Source organism: Mya arenaria, chromosome 1 (genome assembly GCF_026914265.1).
Source record: "Mya arenaria isolate MELC-2E11 chromosome 1, ASM2691426v1".
Taxonomy (NCBI): domain Eukaryota; kingdom Metazoa; phylum Mollusca; class Bivalvia; order Myida; family Myidae; genus Mya; species Mya arenaria.
In genome coordinates this window covers 4,582,704-4,605,415 of record NC_069122.1, presented here as the reverse complement: position 1 = coordinate 4,605,415, position 22,712 = coordinate 4,582,704, and the positions used below count along the sequence as shown (strand labels likewise).

Sequence of the window (22,712 nt, the reverse complement as noted above, 5' to 3'; positions counted from 1 at the left end):
GCAACAATGGTATATATTTCAACAGGGTCTAGGTATATAGGAGGCAACAATGGTATATATTTCAACAGGGTCTAGGTATATAGGAGGAAACAATGGTATATATTTCAACAGGGTCTAGGTATATAGGAGTTAACAATGGTATATATTTCAACAGGGTCTAGGTATATAGGAGGAAACAATGGTATATATTTCAACAGGGTCTAGGTATATAGGAGGAAACAATGGTATATATTTCAACAGGGTCTAGGTATATAGGAGTTAACAATGGTATATATTTCAACAGGGTCTAGGTATATAGGAGGAAACAATGGAATATATTTCAACAGGGTATAGGTATATTGGAGGCAGCAATGGTATATATTTCAACAGGGTATAGGTATATAGGAGGAAACAATGGTATATATTTCAACAGGGTCTAGGTATATAGGAGGAAACAATGGTATATATTTCAACAGGGTCTAGGTATATAGGAGTTAACAATGGTATATATTTCAACAGGGTATAGGTATATAGGAGTTAACAATGGTATATATTTCAACAGGGTCTAGGTATATAGGAGGAAACAATGGTATATATTTCAACAGGGTATAGGTATATAGGAGGCAACATTGGTATATATTTCAACAGGGTCTAGGTATATAGGTGGAAACAATGGTATATATTTCAACAGGGTCTAGGTATATAGGAGGAAACAATGGTATATATTTCAACAGGGTCTAGGTATATAGGAGGAAACAATGGTATATATTTCAACAGGGTCTAGGTATATAGGTGGAAACAATGGTATATATTTCAACAGGGTCTAGGTATATAGGTGGAAACAATGGTATATATTTCAACAGGGTCTAGGTATATAGGAGGAAACAATGGTATATATTTCAACAGGGTCTAGGTATATAGGAGGAAACATTGGTATATATTTCAACAGGGTCTAGGTATATAGGTGGAAACATTGGTATATATTTCAACAGGGTCTAGGTATATAGGAGGAAACAATGGTATATATTTCAACAGGGTCTAGGTATATAGGAGGAAACAATGGTATATATTTCAACAGGGTCTAGGTATATAGGTGGAAACAATGGTATATATTTCAACAGGGTCTAGGTATATAGGAGTTAACAATGGTATATATTTCAACAGGGTCTAGGTATATAGGTGGAAACAATGGTATATATTTCAACAGGGTATAGGTATATAGGAGGAAACATTGGTATATATTTCAACAGGGTATAGGTATATAGGAGGCAACAATGGTATATATTTCAACAGGGTATAGGTATACAGGAGGAAACATTGGTATATATTTCAACAGGGTATAGGTATATAGGAGGCAACAATGGTATATATTTCAACAGGGTCTAGGTATATAGGAGGAAACAATGGTATATATCTCAACAGGGTATAGGTATACAGGAGGAAACACTGGTATATATTTCAACAGGGTATAGGTATACAGGAGGAAACACTGGTATATATTGCAACAGGGTCTAGGTATATAGGAGGAAACAATGGTATATATTTCAACAGGGTCTAGGTATATAGGAGGAAACATTGGTATATATTTCAACAGGGTATAGGTATATAGGAGTTAACAATGGTATATATTTCAACAGGGTCTAGGTATATAGGAGGAAACAATGGTATATATTTCAACAGTGTCTAGGTATACAGGAGGAAACACTGGTATATATTTCAACAGGGTATAGGTATATAGGAGGCAACATTGGTATATATTTCAACAGGGTTTAGGTATATAGGAGGAAACAATGGTATATATTTCAACAGGGTATAGGTATATAGGAGGCAACAATGGTATATATTTCAACAGGGTCTAGGTATACAGGAGGAAACACTGGTATATATTTCAACAGGGTATAGGTATATAGGAGGAAACAACAGTATATATTTCAACAGGGTTTAGGTATATAGGAGGAAACAATGGTATATATTTCAACAGGGTCTAGGTATACAGGAGGAAACAATGGTATATATTTCAACAGGGTCTAGGTATATAGGAGGAAACAATGGTATATATTTCAACAGGGTATAGGTATACAGGAGGAAACAATGGTATATATTTCAACAGGGTATAGGTATACAGGAGGAAACATTGGTATATATTTCAACAGGGTATAGGGAAACAATGGTATATATTTCAACAGGGTATAGGTATATAGGAGGAAACAATGGAATATATTTTAACAGGGTCTAGTTATATAGGAGGAAACAATGGTATATATTTCAACAGGGTCTAGGTATATAGGTGGAAACAATAGTATATATTTCAACAGGGTCTAGGTATATAGGAGTTAACAATAGTATATATTTCAACAGGGTCTAGGTATATAGGAGGAAACAATGGTATATATTTCAACAGGGTCTAGGTATATAGGAGGAAACAATGGTATATATTTCAACAGGGTCTAGGTATATAGGAGGAAACAATGGTATATATTTCAACAGGGTATAGGTATATAGGAGGAAACAATGGTATATATTTCAACAGGGTCTAGGTATATAGGAGGAAACAATGGTATATATTTCAACAGGGTATAGGTATATAGGAGGAAACAATGGTATATATTTCAACAGGGTATAGGTATATAGGAGGAAACAATCGTATATATTTCAACAGGGTATAGGTATATAGGAGGAAACAATGGTATATATTTCAACAGGGTCTAGGTATATAGGAGGAAACACTGGTATATATTTCAACAGGGTATAGGTATATAGGAGGAAACAATGGTATATATTTCAACAGGGTATAGGTATATAGGAGGCAACATTGGTATATATTTCAACAGGGTCTAGGTATATAGGAGGAAACAATGGTATATATTTCAACAGGGTATAGGTATATAGGAGGAAACAATGGTATATATCTCAACAGGGTATAGGTATACAGGAGGAAACACTGGTATATATTTCAACAGGGTCTAGGTATATAGGTGGAAACAATGGTATATATTTCAACAGGGTATAGGTATATAGGAGTTAACAATGGTATATATTTCAACAGGGTCTAGGTATATAGGAGTTAACAATAGTATATATTTCAACAGGGTCTAGGTATATAGGAGGAAACAATGGTATATATTTCAACAGGGTATAGGTATATAGGAGGAAACAATGGTATATATTTCAACAGGGTCTAGGTATATAGGTGGAAACAATGGTATATATTTCAACAGGGTCTAGGTATATAGGAGGAAACATTGGTATATATTTCAACAGGGTATAGGTATATAGGAGGAAACACTTGTATATATTTCAACAGGGTATAGGTATATTGGAGGAAACAATGGTATATATTTCAACAGGGTATAGGTATATAGGAGGCAACATTGGTATATATTTCAACAGGGTCTAGGTATATAGGAGGAAACATTGGTATATATTTCAACAGGGTCTAGGTATATAGGAGGAAACACTGGTATATATTTCAACAGGGTATAGGTATATAGGTGGAAACATTGGTATATATTTCAACTTGGTCTAGGTATATAGGATTAACAATGGTATATATCTCCACAGGGTCTAGGTATATAGGAGGAAAAAATGGTATATGTTTCAACTGGGTCTAGGTATATAGGAGAAAACAATGGTATATATTTCAACAGGGTATAGGTATATAGGTGGAAACATTGGTATATATTTCAACTTGGTCTAGGTATATAGGAGTTAACAATGGTATATATCTCCACAGGGTCTAGGTATATAGGAGGAAACAATGGTATATATTTCAACTGGGTCTAAGGATATAGGAGTAAACAATGGTATATACTTCAACTTGGTCTTACAGTGTTTGTCGAACGTAAACGGATACACAAACACTTAAGCGCGCAGAGGAAAAACTGTTTATTCAAAAATAAATTAACATAAAAAGTCATCACATTCTGCATTTCAGTTGTAAGTTATTGTTGAAAGAAAAACGACCAGTTAAATTATTTCCAAAGGCAATCATCCAAGCATTTATATAAAATACTTAATCCATGCTCAACAATATACTATATTGCACCTATATACCTAACACATATAAATGCAAGTGCTTTGAGATTTACCAAAGGTTAATTTAAAACAAGTCGTCGCTTGTTGTAGCATTTGCTTGACGGATCTAGTTTATACAATAATTTATGAAATCTTAATTCACTTTAGCTCGGACAGAATGATAAGAATCTCAACGGAAAGTTTCTGGCCATTCGGAATTCCTCGGCCATTTTTATCGAAAACAACCTAGGATGTATGCCGGTAGATCAGTAGAGGTATTTCGTAAATTTTTGAATTATATCATTAAATAAATGTAGTATTTTAGCTTATATGTATTGATCTAAGTTTAAATTGATAGCTCGATCTACTTGCAGCGGACTTAAACATACCGATTTTTTAGTATGTAAACCGTCCAAATACAGCCGGGGTTGTTTTCGATAAAAGTGGCCGAGGAATTCAGAATGGTTTCTTGCAATAAGAAACACAGTATATGTTGATTTTAGCTGATTGTTACTGACAATGAGCACATTGTCCGGCCTTGTGAAGGCTAGTTCCTACGAGAAACCGGATTGTAGATATAGATTAAAGGGACTGTACACCAGGTTGGCACCAAAACATTTTTTTTTCTGTAACGAATCTCAGGACAATTTTCTAATATAATGTGTTAACGCTTTGATATCATAATTGTAAAAAAAGTACAAAAATGTGAAACAAAAAAAAAATGTGTCAGAAACCGGGTTCGAACCCGTGCCGCCAGAATTGCAGCCCAGCGTTGTATCCACTGAGCTACGACGGCTTACTCTAAATCGGTGACATAATTAAGCTATACATCTACCTCAGTAATATCACGTGATAACACCGACTAGCCAATCACGCATAAGGAAAGAATTCTACCTGTTAGACATACCCAGTAATCTTTTTTAATGGAAAAATACGAAATAACTGCTAAACTTAAATACATTTTAAACTATGTGGTACTTCAGTTAGTAAGTTTCAATGCATTGTACACATCGATGCCAAGCTTATGTCAGTTTTCGACAAATTTTTTTTCGCTATTCCATCATACGGAGTACAACCCCTTTAACGCAAGTCTTCAGTGACTGAACTACACTGAATAACTTTTCTAATTTGTCACCTAATATTTTGATAATTAGTACTAAAAATTATAATCCTAATCGCAAAATCAGACATGTATGTATTGATAATGACTGTGCACCACATTGCTGAAGTCTCTCGGTGAAATTGTTAAAGTCGTAAGAGAATTGCTAATTTTAAAATGATAACTCCCCCCCCCCCAAAAAAAAAGTCGCTTAGACAAAGTAAGCTCTTGAATAGAAAACACAAATAAAACATGTCAAGCATGGTACAAATGAAAATTAGACATCTCTTCAAGCATATGACAAAGTTTTAAAAACAAAATTAATGGTGGTTAAAATTTTACCATAATGAATGTATATTAACTTTTGAAGTTTTGTGATTATACAGATTCGCGCTTTAAGCAATGTACTTTCGTATTTTCTTTAGTAGATGAATCAGCTTACCTAAAGTTTAAAAATAAAGATATTTAAGAACTATCTAAGACTAATATTACCGTTTTATTCCGCTAACATGTACTGATGAAGATAGTTCAAGGGTCAATAATACTTTTCAATTAAAAGGAAAATAATTTTGATTTTTTTATTGAATTTGATCCCGTTTTGTTAAAAATGTTGCGGTTGTTGGCAAAACGAAATGTTTTTAAAATTAGATATCCTTCATAGCATTTGAATAAAGCACATATATTTTTAATAATTTGGCCAGCGTAAGGTTGTCTTACTTTATTATTTTAGTAGGCGTGATAACGGCAAAGCCTTGTATAGCGTCATTTGTTACTGAATATGACCGTGTAACTTGCACGCAGAACTCCAACCAATTTGTGACGTCAGGCTGAGTTGAAAAACATGCCTTATTGTTCGATTAAAAGAGCTAAAAGACAGATGACAAGATACAGACATCACCTTAAATATAAATCCAGCCGGATGGATCTACAGTGTTGTCATCTCGAAGGTTTAATTTATTCAAATGTCTCACATCCAGTCGGAGGGATCAACAGTGGTCTCACATCCAGTCGGAGAAATAAACAAATATCTCACATCCAAATTTTTCCACATCCAGTCGGAAAGATCAACAGAGGTCTCACATCCAGCCGGAGGGTTCAACAGAGGTCCCACAACCAACAGGAGAGATCAACAGAGGTCTCACATCCAGTCGGAGGGATATAAAAGGTCTCACATCCAGTCGAATGGATCAACAGTAGTTTCACATCCAGCCGGAGGGATCAACAGTGTTGTCATCTCGAAGGTTTAAATTATTCAAATGTATCACATCTAGTCAGAGAGGTCAACAGTGGTCTCAAGTCCAGTCGGAGAAATAAACAAATATCTCACATCCAGTCGGAAAGATCAATAGAAGTCTCACATCCACCGGAGGGTTCAACAATCGTCTCACATCCAGTAGGAGGGTTCAACAGAGGTCTCACATCCAGTCGGAGGGATCAACAGAGGTCTCACATCCAGTCGGAGGGTTCAGCAGAGGTCTCACATCCAGTAGGAGGGTTCAACAGAGGTCTCACATCCACCGGAGGGTTCAACAATCGTCTCACATCCAGTAGGAGGGATCAACAGAGGTCTCACATCCAGTCGGAGGGTTCAACAGAGGTCTCACATTCAGTCGGAGGGATCAACAGAGGTCTCACATCCACCGGAGGGTTCAACAGTCGTCTCACATCCAGTAGGAGGGTTCAACAGAGGTCTCACATTCAGTCGGAGGGATCAACAGAGGTCCAAAATCAAGCAGGAGGGATCAACAGAGGTCTCATATCCAGTCGGAGGGATAAAAGTGGTTTCACATCCAGTCGGAGGGATCAACAGAGGTCTCACATCCAGTAGGAGGGATCAACAGAGGTCTCACATCCAGCCGGGAGATCGAAAGTGTTTCACATCCAGCCGGAGGGATCAATAGTGGTCTCACATCAAGCCGGAGGGATCAATTATAGTGGTCTCACATCAAGCCGGAGGGATCAATTATAGTGGTCTCACATCAAGCCGGAGGGATCAATAATGGTCTCACATCAAGCCGGAGGGATCAATAGTGGTCTCACATCAAGTCTGAAGGATCAATTATAGTGGTCTCACATCAAGCCGGAGGGATCAATAGTGGTCTTACATCAAGCCGGAGGGATCAATAGTGGTCTCACATCAAGCCGGAGGGATCAATTATAGTGGTCTCACGTCAAGCCGGAGGGATCAATTATAGTGGTCTCACATCAAGCCGGAGGGATCAATAGTGGTCTCACATCAAGCCGGAGGGATCAATTATAGTGGTCTCACATCAAGCCGGAGGGATCAATTATAGTGGTCTCACGTCAAGCCGGAGGGATCAATTATAGTAGTCCCACATCAAGCCGGAGGGATCAATAGTGTTCTCACATTAAGCCGGAGGGATCAATAGTGGTCTCACATCAAGCCGGAGGGATCAATAGTGGTCTAACATCAAGCCGGAGGGATCAATTATAGTGGTCTCACATCAAGTCGGAGGGATAGATGAATCAAGGGAGGTCTCACAACCAGCGGGTGGGATCAATAGTATTGTCCCCTGGACATTTATATTGAGGTATCATATCCATCTGGAGGGATCAACAGTGGTCTCATATCTAGTCGGAGAGATAAATATTGGTCTCACTTCCAACAGATGGATCAATAGTGGTCTCAAATCCAACCAAATGGATCAGTAGTAGCCTCATATCCAACTGGATTGATAAAAAATGGCCTCACGTCCAAAAGGATTGCTCAATAGTGGTTTCATATCCAACCGGATGGATCAACAGTGGTCTCACACACAACCGGATGGATCAATAGTGGTCTCACATCCAACAAGAGGTGTCAACAGTGGTTTCACATCCAACTGGATGTATCATTAGTGGCCTTATATACAACCAGATGGATCAATAGTGGTCTCACTTTTAACCAGATGGATCAAAAGTGGTCTCACTTTTAACCAGATGGATCAACAGTGGTCTCACACACAACCGGATGGATCAATAGTGGTCTCACATCCAACAAGAGGTGTCAACAGTGGTTTCACATCCAACTGGATGTATCATTAGTGGCCTTATATACAACCAGATGGATCAATAGTGGTCTCACTTTTAACCAGATGGATCAAAAGTGGTCTCACTTTTAACCAGATGGATCAACAGTCGTCTCATTTTTAAGCAGATGGATCAACAGTTGTCTCATATCCACTCGGAAAGATCAACAGAGGTCTTTTATCCAGTCGGAGGGATCAACAGAGGTCTGACATCCAGTCGGAGTGATCAACAGTGGTCTCACATCCAGTCAGAGGGATCAACAGTGGTTCCACGTCGAGCTAGAGGAATCAACAGAGGTCTCACATCCAGTTGGAGGAATCAACAGAGCTCACACATCCAGCCATAGGGATCAACAGAGGTCTCACATCCAGCCGTGGGGATCGATAGTGGTGTCACATCCAACCGGAGGGATCAATAGTGGTCTCACATCCAGCCGGGGGGATCAATAGTGGCCTCACATCCAGCCGGAGGGATCAATTATAGTTGTCTAACATCAAGTCGGAGGAATGGATGGATCAAGAAAGATCTCCTAACCAGCGGGAGGGATCAACAGTATTGTCCTCTGAACATTTATATATAGGGCTCATTTCCATCTGGAGGGATCAACAGTGGTCTCATTTCCAACCTGATCGATAAATTTTGGTCTCACTTCCAACAGGAGGGATGTAAAGTGGTCACATATCCAACCGGGTGCATCAGTAGTGGTCTCACACACAACCGGATGGATCAACAGAGGTCTGACACACAACCGGATGGATCAACAGAGGTCTGACACACAACCGGATGGATCAACAGAGGTCTGACACACAACCGGATGGATCAATAGAGGTCTGACATCCAAACAAATAGATCAAGAGTGGCCTCACACACAACTGGATGGATCAATAGTGGTCTCACATCCAACAAGGGGTCAACAGTGGTCTCACACCCAAAAGAATGTATCAATAGTGGTCTCATATCCAACCGGATTGATCGACAGTGTTCTCATATCAAACAAAAGGGATCTATATTGGTCTCACACCCAACTGAATGTATCAAAAGTGGCCTCATATCCAACCGGATGGATCAACAGTGGTCTCACATCTAAACAGATGGATTAATAGTGGTCTCACATCCAACCAGATGGATCAATAGTGGTCACACATCCAACCAGACGGATCAATAGTGGTCTCACATCCAACCAGATGGATCAATAGTGGTCTCACACCCAACTAGATGGATCAATAGTGGTCTCACATCCAACCAAATGGATCAATAGTGGTCTCACATTCAACCGGATTGATCAATAGTGGTCTCATATCCAACCAAAAGGATCAATAGTGGTCTCACATTCAACCGGATGGATCAATAGTGGTCTAATATCCAACAAGAGGGATCAATAGTGGTCTCATATCCAACCAGATGGATCAATAGTGGTCTCATATCCAACAAGAGGGATCAATAGTGGTCTCATATCCAACAAGAGGGATCAATAGTGGTCTCACATCCAACCAGATTGATCAATAGTGGTCTCATAACCAACAATAGGGATCAATAGTGGTCTCACATATCACCAGATGAATCAATAGTAGTCTCACATCCAACCAGATGGATCAATAGTGGTCTCACACCCAACTAGATGGATCAATAGTGGTCTCACATCCAACCAAATGGATCAATAGTGGTCTCACATTCAACCGGATTGATCAATAGTGGTCTCATATCCAACCAAATGGATCAATAGTGGTCTCACATTCAACCGGATGGATCAATAGTGATCTCACATTCAACCGGATGGATCAATAGTGGTCTCATATCCAACTAGATTGATCAATAGTGGTCTCATATCCAACAAGAGGGATCAATAGTGGTCTCATATCCAACAAGAGGGATCAATAGTGGTCTCACATCCAACCAGATTGATCAATAGTGGTCTCACATCCAACAATAGGGATCAATAGTGGTCTCACATATCACCAGATGAATCAATAGTAGTCTCACATCCAACCAGATGGATCAATAGTGGTCTCACATTTAACCATATTGATCAATAGTGGTCTGACATCCAACCAGATGAATCAATAGTGGTCTCACATCCCACCAGACGGATCAATAGTGGTCACACATCCAACCAGATTGATCAATAGTGGTCTCACATCCAACTAGATGGATCAACAGTGGTCTCACATCCAACCAGATGGATCAATTGTGGTCTCATATCCAACAAGAGGGATCAATAGTGGTCTCATATCCAGCTAGATTGATCAAAAGTGGTCTCACATCCAACTGGATGTATCAAAAAGTGGCCTCATATCCAACCGGATTTATCAAAAGTGGCCTCATATCCAATTAGATAGATCAATAGTGGTCTCACATCCAACTAGATGTATCAAAAGTGGTCTCACATCCAACCAGATGGATCAATAGTGGTCCCACATCAAACCGGATGAAACAATAGTGGTCCCACACCCAACCAGATTGATCAATAGTGGTCTAATATCCAACAAGAGGGATCAATAGTGGTCTCACATCCAACCAGATGGATCAATTGTGGTCTCATATCCAACAAGAGGGATCAATAGTGGTCCCACATCCAACCAGATTGATCAATAGTGGTCTCATATCCAACAAGAGGGATTAATTGTGGTCTCATATTCAACAAGAGAGATCAATTGTGGTCTCATATCCAACAAGTGGGATCAATTGTGGTCTCATATCCAATCAGATTGATCAATAGTGGTCTCATATCCAACAAGTGGGATCAATTGTGGTCTCATATCCAACCAGATTGATCAATAGTGGTCTCATATCCAACAAGAGGGATCAATTGTGGTCTCATATCCAACCAGATTGATCAATAGTGGTCTCATATCCAACCAGATGGAACAATAGTGTTCTCACATCCAACCAGATTGATCAATAGTGGTCTCATATCCAACCAGATAGATCAATTGTGGCCTCATATCCAACCCGATTGATTAATAGTGGTCTCATATCCAACCAGATGGATCAATAGTGGTCTCACATCCAACCAGATTGATCAATAGTGGTCTCACATCCAACCAGATTGACCAATAGTGGTCTCATATAAAACAAGAGGGATCAATTGTGGTCTCACATCCAACCAGATGGATCAATAGTGGTCTCACATCCAACCAGATGGATCAATAGTGGTCTCACATCCAACCAGATTGATTAATAGTGGTCTCATATCCACTAGGATGAATTAAGTGTTTCCCCTTGAAGGTATGGTTCATTAAAAGGTCTCAGAGCTGGCTCTACCTAACCTACGTTAGTTTAAAGCTAAACAATGTGATGATTGAATCATTGCACAGACAAAAATGTTCGTGAAACGAGTAATTTTATTCGGAGTTATACAGTCATAGGCTATGATGTTTAATATTGCACAACTTGATAAATTTTGGGGCAAATGTGAGGTACTCGTAAAACAAGTGTTCTAGCATCCTTTTCACTGACCTTGCCAAGGCATTTATCCCACCGGCTACCAATGACGATATGTTGGTAGATGTTTTAGTTATTTATGTGTGTTGTCTTGTAGCATTGCTTTCTTGTTTGGTGTTTGTATGACCCAGATTACTGCGCCCTTTAACACAAATCTTTGTAACATATATTGTTACAACGCAGCCCTTATTTTTCTCTTATTGTTAACTTTAGTCCAGCAGCTAAATGGTTGTTTTTGGCTAAACCTTGCATCGTAGTATATAAATTATATTTTAAGCCTTTAAGTAGCTAAGACGCCCTAGTTAAGGAATCAGTTTGATGGCCTCGCACCATCCCTGGGGAAATCGAGATATTGAAGATGGTGGCCAAGATGGCCTCCAATTTTTACCAGATCAACAATTGACTTTTACTTTTGTATCAATGCTTGGATTCTAGCGGTCTGTTGTCGAAACAGTAACGAGCGTTGATCACTTCTATACTGCATAAACTATATATATTAATAATAAGAAACAACAAGCCATTTTGATCAACTAAACCTTTATTGACAAACAAGTAAATTTATTGTTAAAATAAACAAAATAAATTTGAAACATCTAACAACACACAATCACATGGTCAAAAATACAAATGGTAAACAATTTGTATTTGATATCAGCTGTATTTCAATCCATATTTCAGAATACAATCAGAAAGAGAAATGATCAACTGGTATGCATGTATATATATCCACCAATAACTGTAGGTAATTTGTAATTAATAACAACAGCTGTTCAACAAAATATATGTGCATTGGGACACTGCTGCCAGTTATAAGACACCATGAAAATGCATTCTATTGTTGAAATATAATCCTTAAAAAGGAAAGATGTAATGCTCTAAAATACTGAGGTAAACAATTTGTTTTTGCTGAAATAGGTGGATGTTGTAAAGACATGTTGAGCTTTGTTGCATGTAAATGTTCATTATACGGCTGACTGATCACTTTTATCAGCACACATTACATGATCACAATTATGCACTCAAATTTTCTATCAGATGCATTTATGTTCTATCATAAACAGAATGGAAGCTGAATATGCTATCTATAAGCACATTCTATCACAGTTTACTTTATTTCGCAAGATTGTTTAATTGGACTGGTTCATATCATCATGTGTTCTATTTGACTGGTTCATATCATCAAGTGTTCTATTGAACTGGTTCATATCATCATGTGTTTTATTTGACTGGTTCATATCATCATGTGTTCTATTGGACTGGTTCATATCATCATGTATTCTATTGGACTGGTTCATATCATCATGTATTCTATTGGACTGGTTCATATCATAATGCAGCATGTTTAAATGTTAAGGGTTTATAAATTGCGATATAGTTTCGCTTTTAAACAAAATGTTTGAGATGATGTGAAAGCACATCCCTCTTCCACCCTGCATAATTTATATCTTAACTGCATATAACTGCATTTTGAAATTCAATAGCGTTGTGACATGGTACAAAACAGGATGTATTAAGTGATATAATAACTATTTAGAGATATTTACCTTCAAAGTGTAAATGATATCTCATTCACATTCAAAATATCTGATAAAATGAAAACAGATATGATTTATTGCAGATATTATGTTATGTCATGTCATTCCTATTTTTCCTTGTAAAAATTGAACTAATTGTACTAAAATGTTTAGCATGTCGAAACTGAAAGCCACACTACACGGAAATGAACCATAATGAATGCATAATGCCATGAATTCCACCTCGATTCTTTTTGTCCATTAAATGTTGCTGTATTAACCAATGAAATCATTGCTCAGTGAAAGACATAAAGTGTTGGCCACAATCTGTATAGTTTTTAGTGTTGATGTTTGTATGGTCTTTTCAAGCAGGGCATTTTGCTAAATCACATTAACCAAACAGATATACATGTTAGATAGCACCTCACCTTACCTTTACATTACAAGTACTTCATTTTAAAGGTAAGCGATAATACTTATTGAAACAAAACAATTAACATAGAACGTTGGCTTGTTATTTATAGCAATCACATATAATATATATATTATGTTAAGTTCAGTTAAATAATGACTAGCATTTCTAAATGTGAACTTCTACAAAGCTTTAAACGGGTGTAAATAATGAAATTAATAAATACATTTTACACCTCGCTTTTATCTTATAGGCAAATGCCAACTACTTAATGGGAGGTTACAGGAACACTTTGAATCGGAGTGCACATATTCATCAGTGTTATGGTAAATGCATATATAAAAGCACTTGTTAATATTGAAATTGAGGTATATTTTCAACTCATGAATAAGTTCAAGGATATTTTATGGTTGCACCCACTACTTTATTGAAATATTACATGAGCGCAAAGAGTGAGCTGTGTAATATTTCAATAATGAGAATGGGTGTAGTAGCTGTTTTGTACCATAACGTCTAGCTAACCATGCAATGATTAGCATGCATATATTAATAAATCATTGTAATTTATTTGCATGCTATTTTATGCACTGTAGCTGGTTTCAACCACTGGTAGCATTCTTTAATACAAATAGTAATTCATAAAAATAAAAAATACTCCTAAATATGGTACAAATTAATTTAACTTTTCAGTAGTTTACATTTACTTTTGGCTTAAATAAACATTTTGAAGTATACATCATGGAAAGACTGTCACACTTTACTTCTGATATACGAATAATACTAGTACATATATAGGTAACTCACAATAGTATTGCTAGTAAAACTGTGGAAGATTTGTCATAGCTTTGAATAATGAGCAACATTGTAAATTATTACTTTACATACATCAATGGACTAATTGTTCAGAACTCTGTTCAAGTTTTAAACAGTACCATTGTCAACTTTTTTGACAAAATTATTTGTGCTGATATTTAAAAGAGAAACAAGCAAGGCTGAGACAATTGATTATAATAACAGCTGTAAGAAGTACTGCAGATCACCAGCGTGTCAATGAAACTTCCAGAGTTACATTTGTTAGTTAACAATGTCGGTACATTTGTCAATGATCAGAACAATCAGCCATGAATATATATAAAAAATTGTCTGCTAAATAGTAATAATTTTTACTGATAAATGCACAAGTGTGTACACCTAATAATCTATATAGTAAAGACCAAAATAACAAATAGACCTGTAAAGCACATGAAAAGGTTTCACACAGGTGAAAGTATTAGTCAGAGGTGGTAAATTTGTGTCTATGGTTTAATATATAAATATCAACACTTTTTTCACCTTCTACGACTGATACTGTCACCTGTGGTTAAGCATACATTCATTGGCAGTTACGGTATGTTCATGGAGTGTTATAACTCTCACGGATATGATGAATATTAAATTTGGCAATAGTTGCCATAAACAAAGCCCTGTATGCCGAAATTATGAAGCTCAACATGAGTTGTTGTACAATCTTATATAAAATAAATCAAAAATCAAAAAATAAAATACTAAAAAATAAAAACAATTTTGTAAAAATCGCAGACATGATTCGACCAGAAATGAAAAAGAAAAGATTATAAATTTACTAAATAAAGAAAAAAAATAATCATATAATTATATGATTTCCAATCCATGTGAAAGAGAGTGTCCTATTTATGTTAAGAGTAAAGAATTAAGTATGTTTTAAGTATGTTTTCTCCACCAAGTTGTCGGAGTCAGTATTTCATGCCATATTCATCACTGATCAGGTTAAGGAAGGTTTGGCATTTCTGAAAATATACAAAATCACATTCACTTAAAACCTGTCTTCATAGAATATAATTTTTATAAATAAACTCACCTAAACACAAGAACACAATTGTGCCAACGAGAGTGACTTAGTATAAGTTAGCATAACTTTCTTCACAATCGTTGTAAAATATATAATGTTTAAACTAACACAGTTGTATTGTAATTAAATTTCAGTATGAAACAATCATAAACTTTACAAGGGCACCATAAAGGGAAGTAATGTTTGTTCGTTTTTCTCCCTAAAAATCAAAAAAAATATTACAAGGCGTTGAAACTTTCTACAAATTAGTATAATATTAATGCAATCTAACAGACCAAGTATCATGCTAATGTGTTTAACTGTTTGGCTTTGTTTCTTTTGTTAAATATCAATGACCTTAACAAAGAAAGAACTTTAACATTACTGTAATTATTTGTTCTTTTCTAAAAGCAATACAATCTAAAATCAACTTATATTTAATGAATATTCTATACTTGTTTTGTATCAGTGAATGGCTACAGCAATGTTCAGGATTCTATGCAAAGCAATTTTAACTCCCTCAGTATAGTAATATTCAGCAATTATAGTTATTGAAATTGGCAAATTACTACCCTTTGTATTTAACAATACAATTGAATCATAACATATCAATCTGTTATTTACCACCGGTTTTAGAAAACATGTGCCAAAAGCTTCAGGCAACAGCAGTCTGCACAAAGCAAAAGCATCCCAATGTATATTAAGCAAATCAAAAGAAAACTAATTACTTGACATATATGTACCTCAGGTTTTGGTATGCACATGCCGAACGCTTCAAGCAACAATGGTTCCTCCTTGACAGAAACCTCAAAGTCGGCGTACGATAACCTCCCATCATGGTCCTTGTCCTAAAACAAACATTGTGTTTATTCTTCCCCAAAATTGACTGAATTACCTAATTAACAATGCAAAAACAAATATACATATTTTTCTTTTGCAAAAAAGGGAGCAAAATTTATGACTAATCTGATTTATTCACCTCGTTTACTTCTTATTGTCTATTTCTTTTTCACAGATTTCAATGCACATGTATATTCATTTTCCTTGCAAACTGTGTATTTTAAAATAAAGTGCCAATTTAAATACATGTACCTTCATATCATTCACATTCACAGCACGTTTTAATTTATACTTTATTACTTTTAAAATTAATACAACACATTACTTTTTCACGAGTAAAAAAATATTATGCTACAGTTTAAACTTATCAATAATGTTCAATTAAAATAACACATAAAAGGCATCACTCAGCTGCCTTATCTTATCTTATGCAGTATTACCATTTTCTTGAGCACCAGCTCTACCAGGTCCTTGATCCCCTCATCTGGGTCCTCCTCTGATGGTTGCTATGGAAACAGAACACACACACATGGTTACCATGGTAACCATTTGACCAACATTCATTTTTTTATATCATAAACAAAGAAATGCATACAGCTAAAACATTGTTGCCACTATGACAATGTGTCAGTAATTTATGATTTTTTTATGAAAAGATTTTTCTATTGATAATAAACAACTATTGAGAATGCAGAAATGAAAGTCGAAGCTAAATTGTTACTTTGGCTTAAGACACTTGCTGTTTTTAATTTTTAAAAAGATTTTTTTTGGGTTTTACTGATAAACAAATGAACAAACACAAGAAATGCAATGAAACATAAAAGGGGTTATTTGAAGGGTTTACAAAACTTAAAACAAAAGTTAAGTTAAGAACTAAAGATAAGTGTTGTATAATCAGATATTTTCATAATTGATAATTAGATAAAAAAAATTGACAGCCAATAACCTAATCGCTAATAATGCAAAGGGTCACAGAGAGTGGTTAAGTGGTAAAGGACTGTCCTCCTCTAAACCCAAGAGGTTGTGGGCTCCATCCTCACATGGGGCCATTATTACTAACAGTCTCAAGTCTAAGTCTAGACCAAGACTCAGAAAAGCATTTTTTTGAAGGAACAAAAAATCATATTTATTCCATTTCTTTCATAAAAATTATGTAAATAACAGAAAAACATTCAAATAGTAGTATATTTCAGCAAATTTGACCATCAATGCTTTGATAGAAGAAAATAACAATGAAATGAAGTTTTGTCATATTTTAGTCGTGAGACTAAACTAGACTTGAGACTGTTCAATATCATTGCCACTAACTACAGGAATTTCAGCACATTTTTTATATTAAATAGTGGTCACAGGAAAATGAACAATGAATACAAAGAATGCTTTAGAATCTTCTGAAAATCATCTTTAAAGCTGCACTCTCACAGAATGACCGTTTTGAAAATGAGGCAATTTTTGCGTTAATGTCTGAAACCAGTGATATAAGACGACTGACAAAAAATCAGAATGCAGTTTTTCACATTTTTGCTTAAAAATTGATGTTTTATAGCTAAAAGTGTTATGAAAGCTGAAAGGGAAATAAATTTTTGCCATGTTTACCAAAATTTAAAATAGGTTTTATTGTAAGTTATCTTATGGGTATGAATTGAAGGCATTCAAACTATGATGCCAAATTAATCAGCTCAGATTCTGAGACAAAAATTAAAAGAAAAGCCAAAACTGTCAATCCATGAGAATGCAGCTTTAATTAAGATATAAGACATATCAAAATTGACTACCATGCCAGTAAGGTATCCTAAAAATACATGTTGTTATTTGTACATTCAGCTATATTTAGTTACAATCATATGGCATTTATAAGTTAGAAATGCTTCAACAGCAAAAAATATGTCATCTTTTAAAACTAAAAATGCTAAAATGGAATGCCAGTCTTATTTCAAATGTTTTAAGCAAAATGTAATTTACAAGTTTCATTGTAATTTAGATTTACATAAGAAATCACACAAAGAAGTGTGAACATTGATTAGCAAGCAGATTGCACATTCAGAGGTTAAAATTTAAGCACACACAAAACGCTGGTTTCCTGGCAGAGTTCATGGTTTGCAAGAGTGCCACTGAGCATTTTAGAGCCAACAGTCTGTTGGTTCTTACAGTTGAACAAGGAATATAACTCTTCAATCATTCAGGCCATAGTTATGGGCCATGCTACACATGTGTATATTGTTTGCGGCAACATCATATTTCATCAGTTACATTTGCATATCTTGAAGGTTTTTTGAGATACAGTGAGGTCAAGGTCGTTGTGAAGTGACTGCTTGAAGATGCTTGAGTGCCACCAATGACAACGGCACCAAGGCTATGACGTGATTTTCTTAACTTCATAAAAACAGAAATTATGAATAAAATATTTTGGTTTGTTATAAAGTTTTTCCAAGCCACATGTAAAAAATAAATAGTACTGTGTAACAATCAAGGATTTCATCCTAGAGGCTTGTTTAAATTACTGAAGAGTAAGATGTTTACATCACTTATTGATAGTTATTCAGTATGTATGTAAAAATTATTTACCATAAACACCTAAACAACACATTTATTCATAGCACAATAAAACATTTAAATTATGTTACTGTTAAGTTACTTTTCCAAACTAGCATTAAGTACATTTATGTTAAAGCTGAAAATGCAACAAATTCTTTATTAAATATTAATTGACAATTGTCACTCCTTCACTGGTTAAGTTCTTGTAAACTATTTACCAACTTCAATTAACTTACCAAACTATATGTTTTATTCACTTTAAAATATATCAATCAATTCATTTCCAATAGATTGTAACAGCCTTTCAGTGTTGCTTCTAAATCCAGACCAAATATATCAATACATAACATTTTGCCATATAATATGAAACAAAATTTAAAAATTGATTTTCCAATTGAAAACACACATAATAAATGGGCACTGAACATTGAGGAAAAAAAGACTTCTAGAAAAAACAACTGTAATGGAACAAATGAAAATAATCTATAATAAAACAACTTCAAGATGCTTGTAACATCTTTCTATTCAATGCAAAATATAATTCTATAGAAATTTCAATGGCCATTATCTGACCATAAATGAGTAACGTTATAATACCTTAATCAGACTCTGTTTAAGAAGCTGGAAAATTTCCTCCCTAGAAATGTAGCCATCCTGGTTAAGGTCGTATACAGAGAAACAATCTGCAAAAAAAGGGATCACAATTTGTGGTACAGTTATGAGAATTATAGCCTATTTTAATTCCTGACATGATGATGTTGTATTCATTGAGAAGAGTTCAACTAGTACAGTTTTTATGTCAAACCTTAAAGATGCACTCTTACTCCCAAATAAAATTTACCACAATAAATACTATTGTTTTAATATTCCAAAAAAGATGAATAAATGTCGGAAACAATGCTTCTTATGAAGGATGCCAAGTTGAATTTGAAAGAAACATGCATAAATTATAGTATTTCTACCTTATGAGTCTAGAGAGGACCACGGTAAATCTTTTCGCATTCAACAAACATTTAATATCTTTGCACTTTCTGCTATTAAATACAAGGTGACAATCGTGTGACCAGTTATTAATTTTTTCCATAAATGCATTATTTAGTAAGTAGTTAAATGTTTACCAGTCAAAATATATTTTTGTTATACATGTGTATGTATTGACTTTGAATAAGAGTGTCACTTTAAGCAAATTATTATAAAATGAAGTGAAGTGTGGAGACACACAATTAACTGAGGCTTATTTTAGATCAAATTGATACTTAATTATAAGGAATTAAATATTTCATTTAAAATAAAACAGTTAGGTTTGTTTAATATTATTTGTATAATGGTCTTTAACAAAACTAAGATAACGGTTGATTTTGATTAAAGATGCACTCTTACTCCCAAATCAGATTTACCACCAAAAATATCATGATTTTGAATAAGAGTGTCACTTTGACTTGAGACTTACATCTTGTTTTTTCCTCAAGTACTCCTTTCAAGAACACAGAGAGTCCAAGCACCCACTCATCATGATTTATATAGTTGTCACTATCACGATCAAATGCTCTGAACACTGAAATAAAAGTCAGCTTATGCAGTCATCGAAAGCAGAATTTGGATCAAAAATTGTAATCATTTAAGAGATCTAGACAGTCACACCAGATGATTCAAAATACAGTATGTCCTCAATACAAGCCTAGAATTATCAATACACACTAGTATGACACCGATAATACATCATTTTACACGATCAAAATAAAGTTTTGTTGTTGTCTCAGCTGAGTTTTCCCAGTTTAAAACAGTGCATAATGGTTTCTTAGTTTATAGTGTGTTTTTATATATATAGCATGTCAAAATCACATGATTAGTACAGATACATATACCGAAGTTATTTTTAAATCTACTTGGATTTCCGTGGTTAACAAACACAGTAAATTTTCCAATTGGAAAAATACACAAAAACTGCGGAAGATACATTAATGTGTCGTAAGCGATGTGATACAATAGTACGTAAGAGTCAATGCATTATGTATGGTTTTTTTAACAATTTCCTTTTTTCTTTCAATGTTATCATCTGATGTCTAGTCCCTTCAATAATCCCTCATGTTTATATCACTTTTAATTTGGCTTTGAAAACAGCATAGCTACCAAAAGACTAAATTTTGAAGAAGCCTAACAACCATTTTATTTTTATATTTCAATATAGGAATTCAAGGTCCCAAAAAACTACATATATGTAAGTTGTTATAATAAAAATATTAGGACTCATTTTTCTCATAACTATAAATGCAAAAAATAACATACAGAAAACTAGCATATAATTTTTTTATGTCAATTCAAGGAAAATTTTCAAACAGTAAATGAAAAACAAACTTACTTCTATCCATCAACATGTCATCAGTCATCCCAAACATGTCATGGAGAATATCTCTGAACTTCAACCGATCCAGCTTCTTCTTGTTCGTAGTGTTCTCTACGTATTTATTGAACATGGACAGAAGCTTTTCTATTTCATTTTTACGAACTGAAAGTTGAAGTATTTTAGTTAGATAGTGAAGTATAAACTCATGATCCCAAATGAAACAAAATATGGAATTTGTTTACACATTACACAGTATAAATATGAGGCGTGTAACTAATAAAATTCATTTATGAATGTATACATGTAGTACATGAAGCGATGTACCTATTATATAAAAATTATTCATAATTCACATAAATGTCACTTTCATTTCTATTGATCAGTCTTTTGATAAATAAATGTAACATGAGCATCATAAGGGACTTCTGCTCGTCCATGAAATGACCATTTCCTGAATTTGACGGGTATGTACAATTGTGCATGCTATTGATATAAAAGGAAATAGATTCATTTAAATAAGATTTTTAAATAGTGTCATTTCAATGCATTAAATATTATTTTATAGAAAATGCTCAACTCATCATTAGGCTTTTTATTTTGGCAAAAAGTGTGTTTAAATGATGAGGCAAAAAAAATTGGTTTGTTTCGGGTTACATTCTTTTCGAAAACAGGTACTGAGGTAGGCTTCTTTTTTTATTAGACTTTATATACATGTAGGAACATTATTTAAGTTTTTTTAAACAACTGACTATAAAAACAGTAGGTTCAGCGATACATGGTCATATTTTATTTTTTAGGTATGGATTAGACTCTTGATGAATAATTAAGGATTAAAACAACATTTTATGAGATTCACTGAGGAAGTTGCTTTTGTTAAACAATCACTATGTCTCACCGAATGTAGTTTTTTTCAGTGAATTGATGTAAAATGTATCTGATTTTTTACATTTGTGTATTATTTTTATGCTTTAAACATCCTCAAACAGTGAATATAGCACTTGATTTTATAATAAATTCAACAATATGGAAGTATAATACAGAAAAAAACTTAAATTTGATACACTGCACTCCTTTGTAGTACAATTCAATATTTATTTCAGTATGGAATGCACATACATGGGCATTTAAAATCAATAACATGTATAGTAAATAACATAATACATACATGATAGTATCAATAGCCACGACAGGCACACCGAACCAAGGATGACACAAAAACTTAAAAAGGGAAAACTCTTAATCTTATTTCCATTGTGTTCCTTTAATTAAAATGTTTTTATTCGTATCCCAGCATGCAAACTTACAGTGACACATTCCGTGCTCCTTATCCTTTTTCTTGCTTAGTTTTTCAATAATTTTTGCCTGTTCTTGGCGTTTAGAAGACATTGTTATTGTAAATCTTTGGAAAACAAGATAATCAGCTGAAAACCGGATGTGTAGTCGTTGTTAAGTCTAATGCGCATGCGTTAAACGTTCCGTTTATGGAACGGATCACACCGGTATCTTATCTTATCTCTTACGCAGTGATTTCCCTTTATAAGTATTTTTTATATCTCGGGTAAATCAGGGACAAAAATGCGATAGGTTATCGCTAGATATCCTTAATTAAATATGACGATAGTTTTAAGATATTGTTTACATGAAACGTTTTGCCTCTA

General features: G+C 34.7%; 1 protein-coding gene across 1 annotated transcript; it reads right to left on the bottom strand.

Moving 5' to 3' along the window:
• Window positions 1-12,089: 12,089 nt before the first annotated feature.
• LOC128238258 (calaxin-like) lies at window positions 12,090-22,493 on the bottom strand. The gene is made up of 7 exons (XM_052953974.1): window positions 22,359-22,493; window positions 21,070-21,216; window positions 20,161-20,265; window positions 19,308-19,393; window positions 16,616-16,681; window positions 16,079-16,183; window positions 12,090-15,294 (listed from the first exon to the last, which is right to left on the bottom strand). Exons 1-7 carry the CDS (start codon window positions 22,438-22,440, stop codon window positions 15,241-15,243), a joined length of 645 nt encoding a protein of 214 aa, XP_052809934.1. The 5' UTR covers window positions 22,441-22,493; the 3' UTR covers window positions 12,090-15,240.
• Window positions 22,494-22,712: the final 219 nt, after the last annotated feature.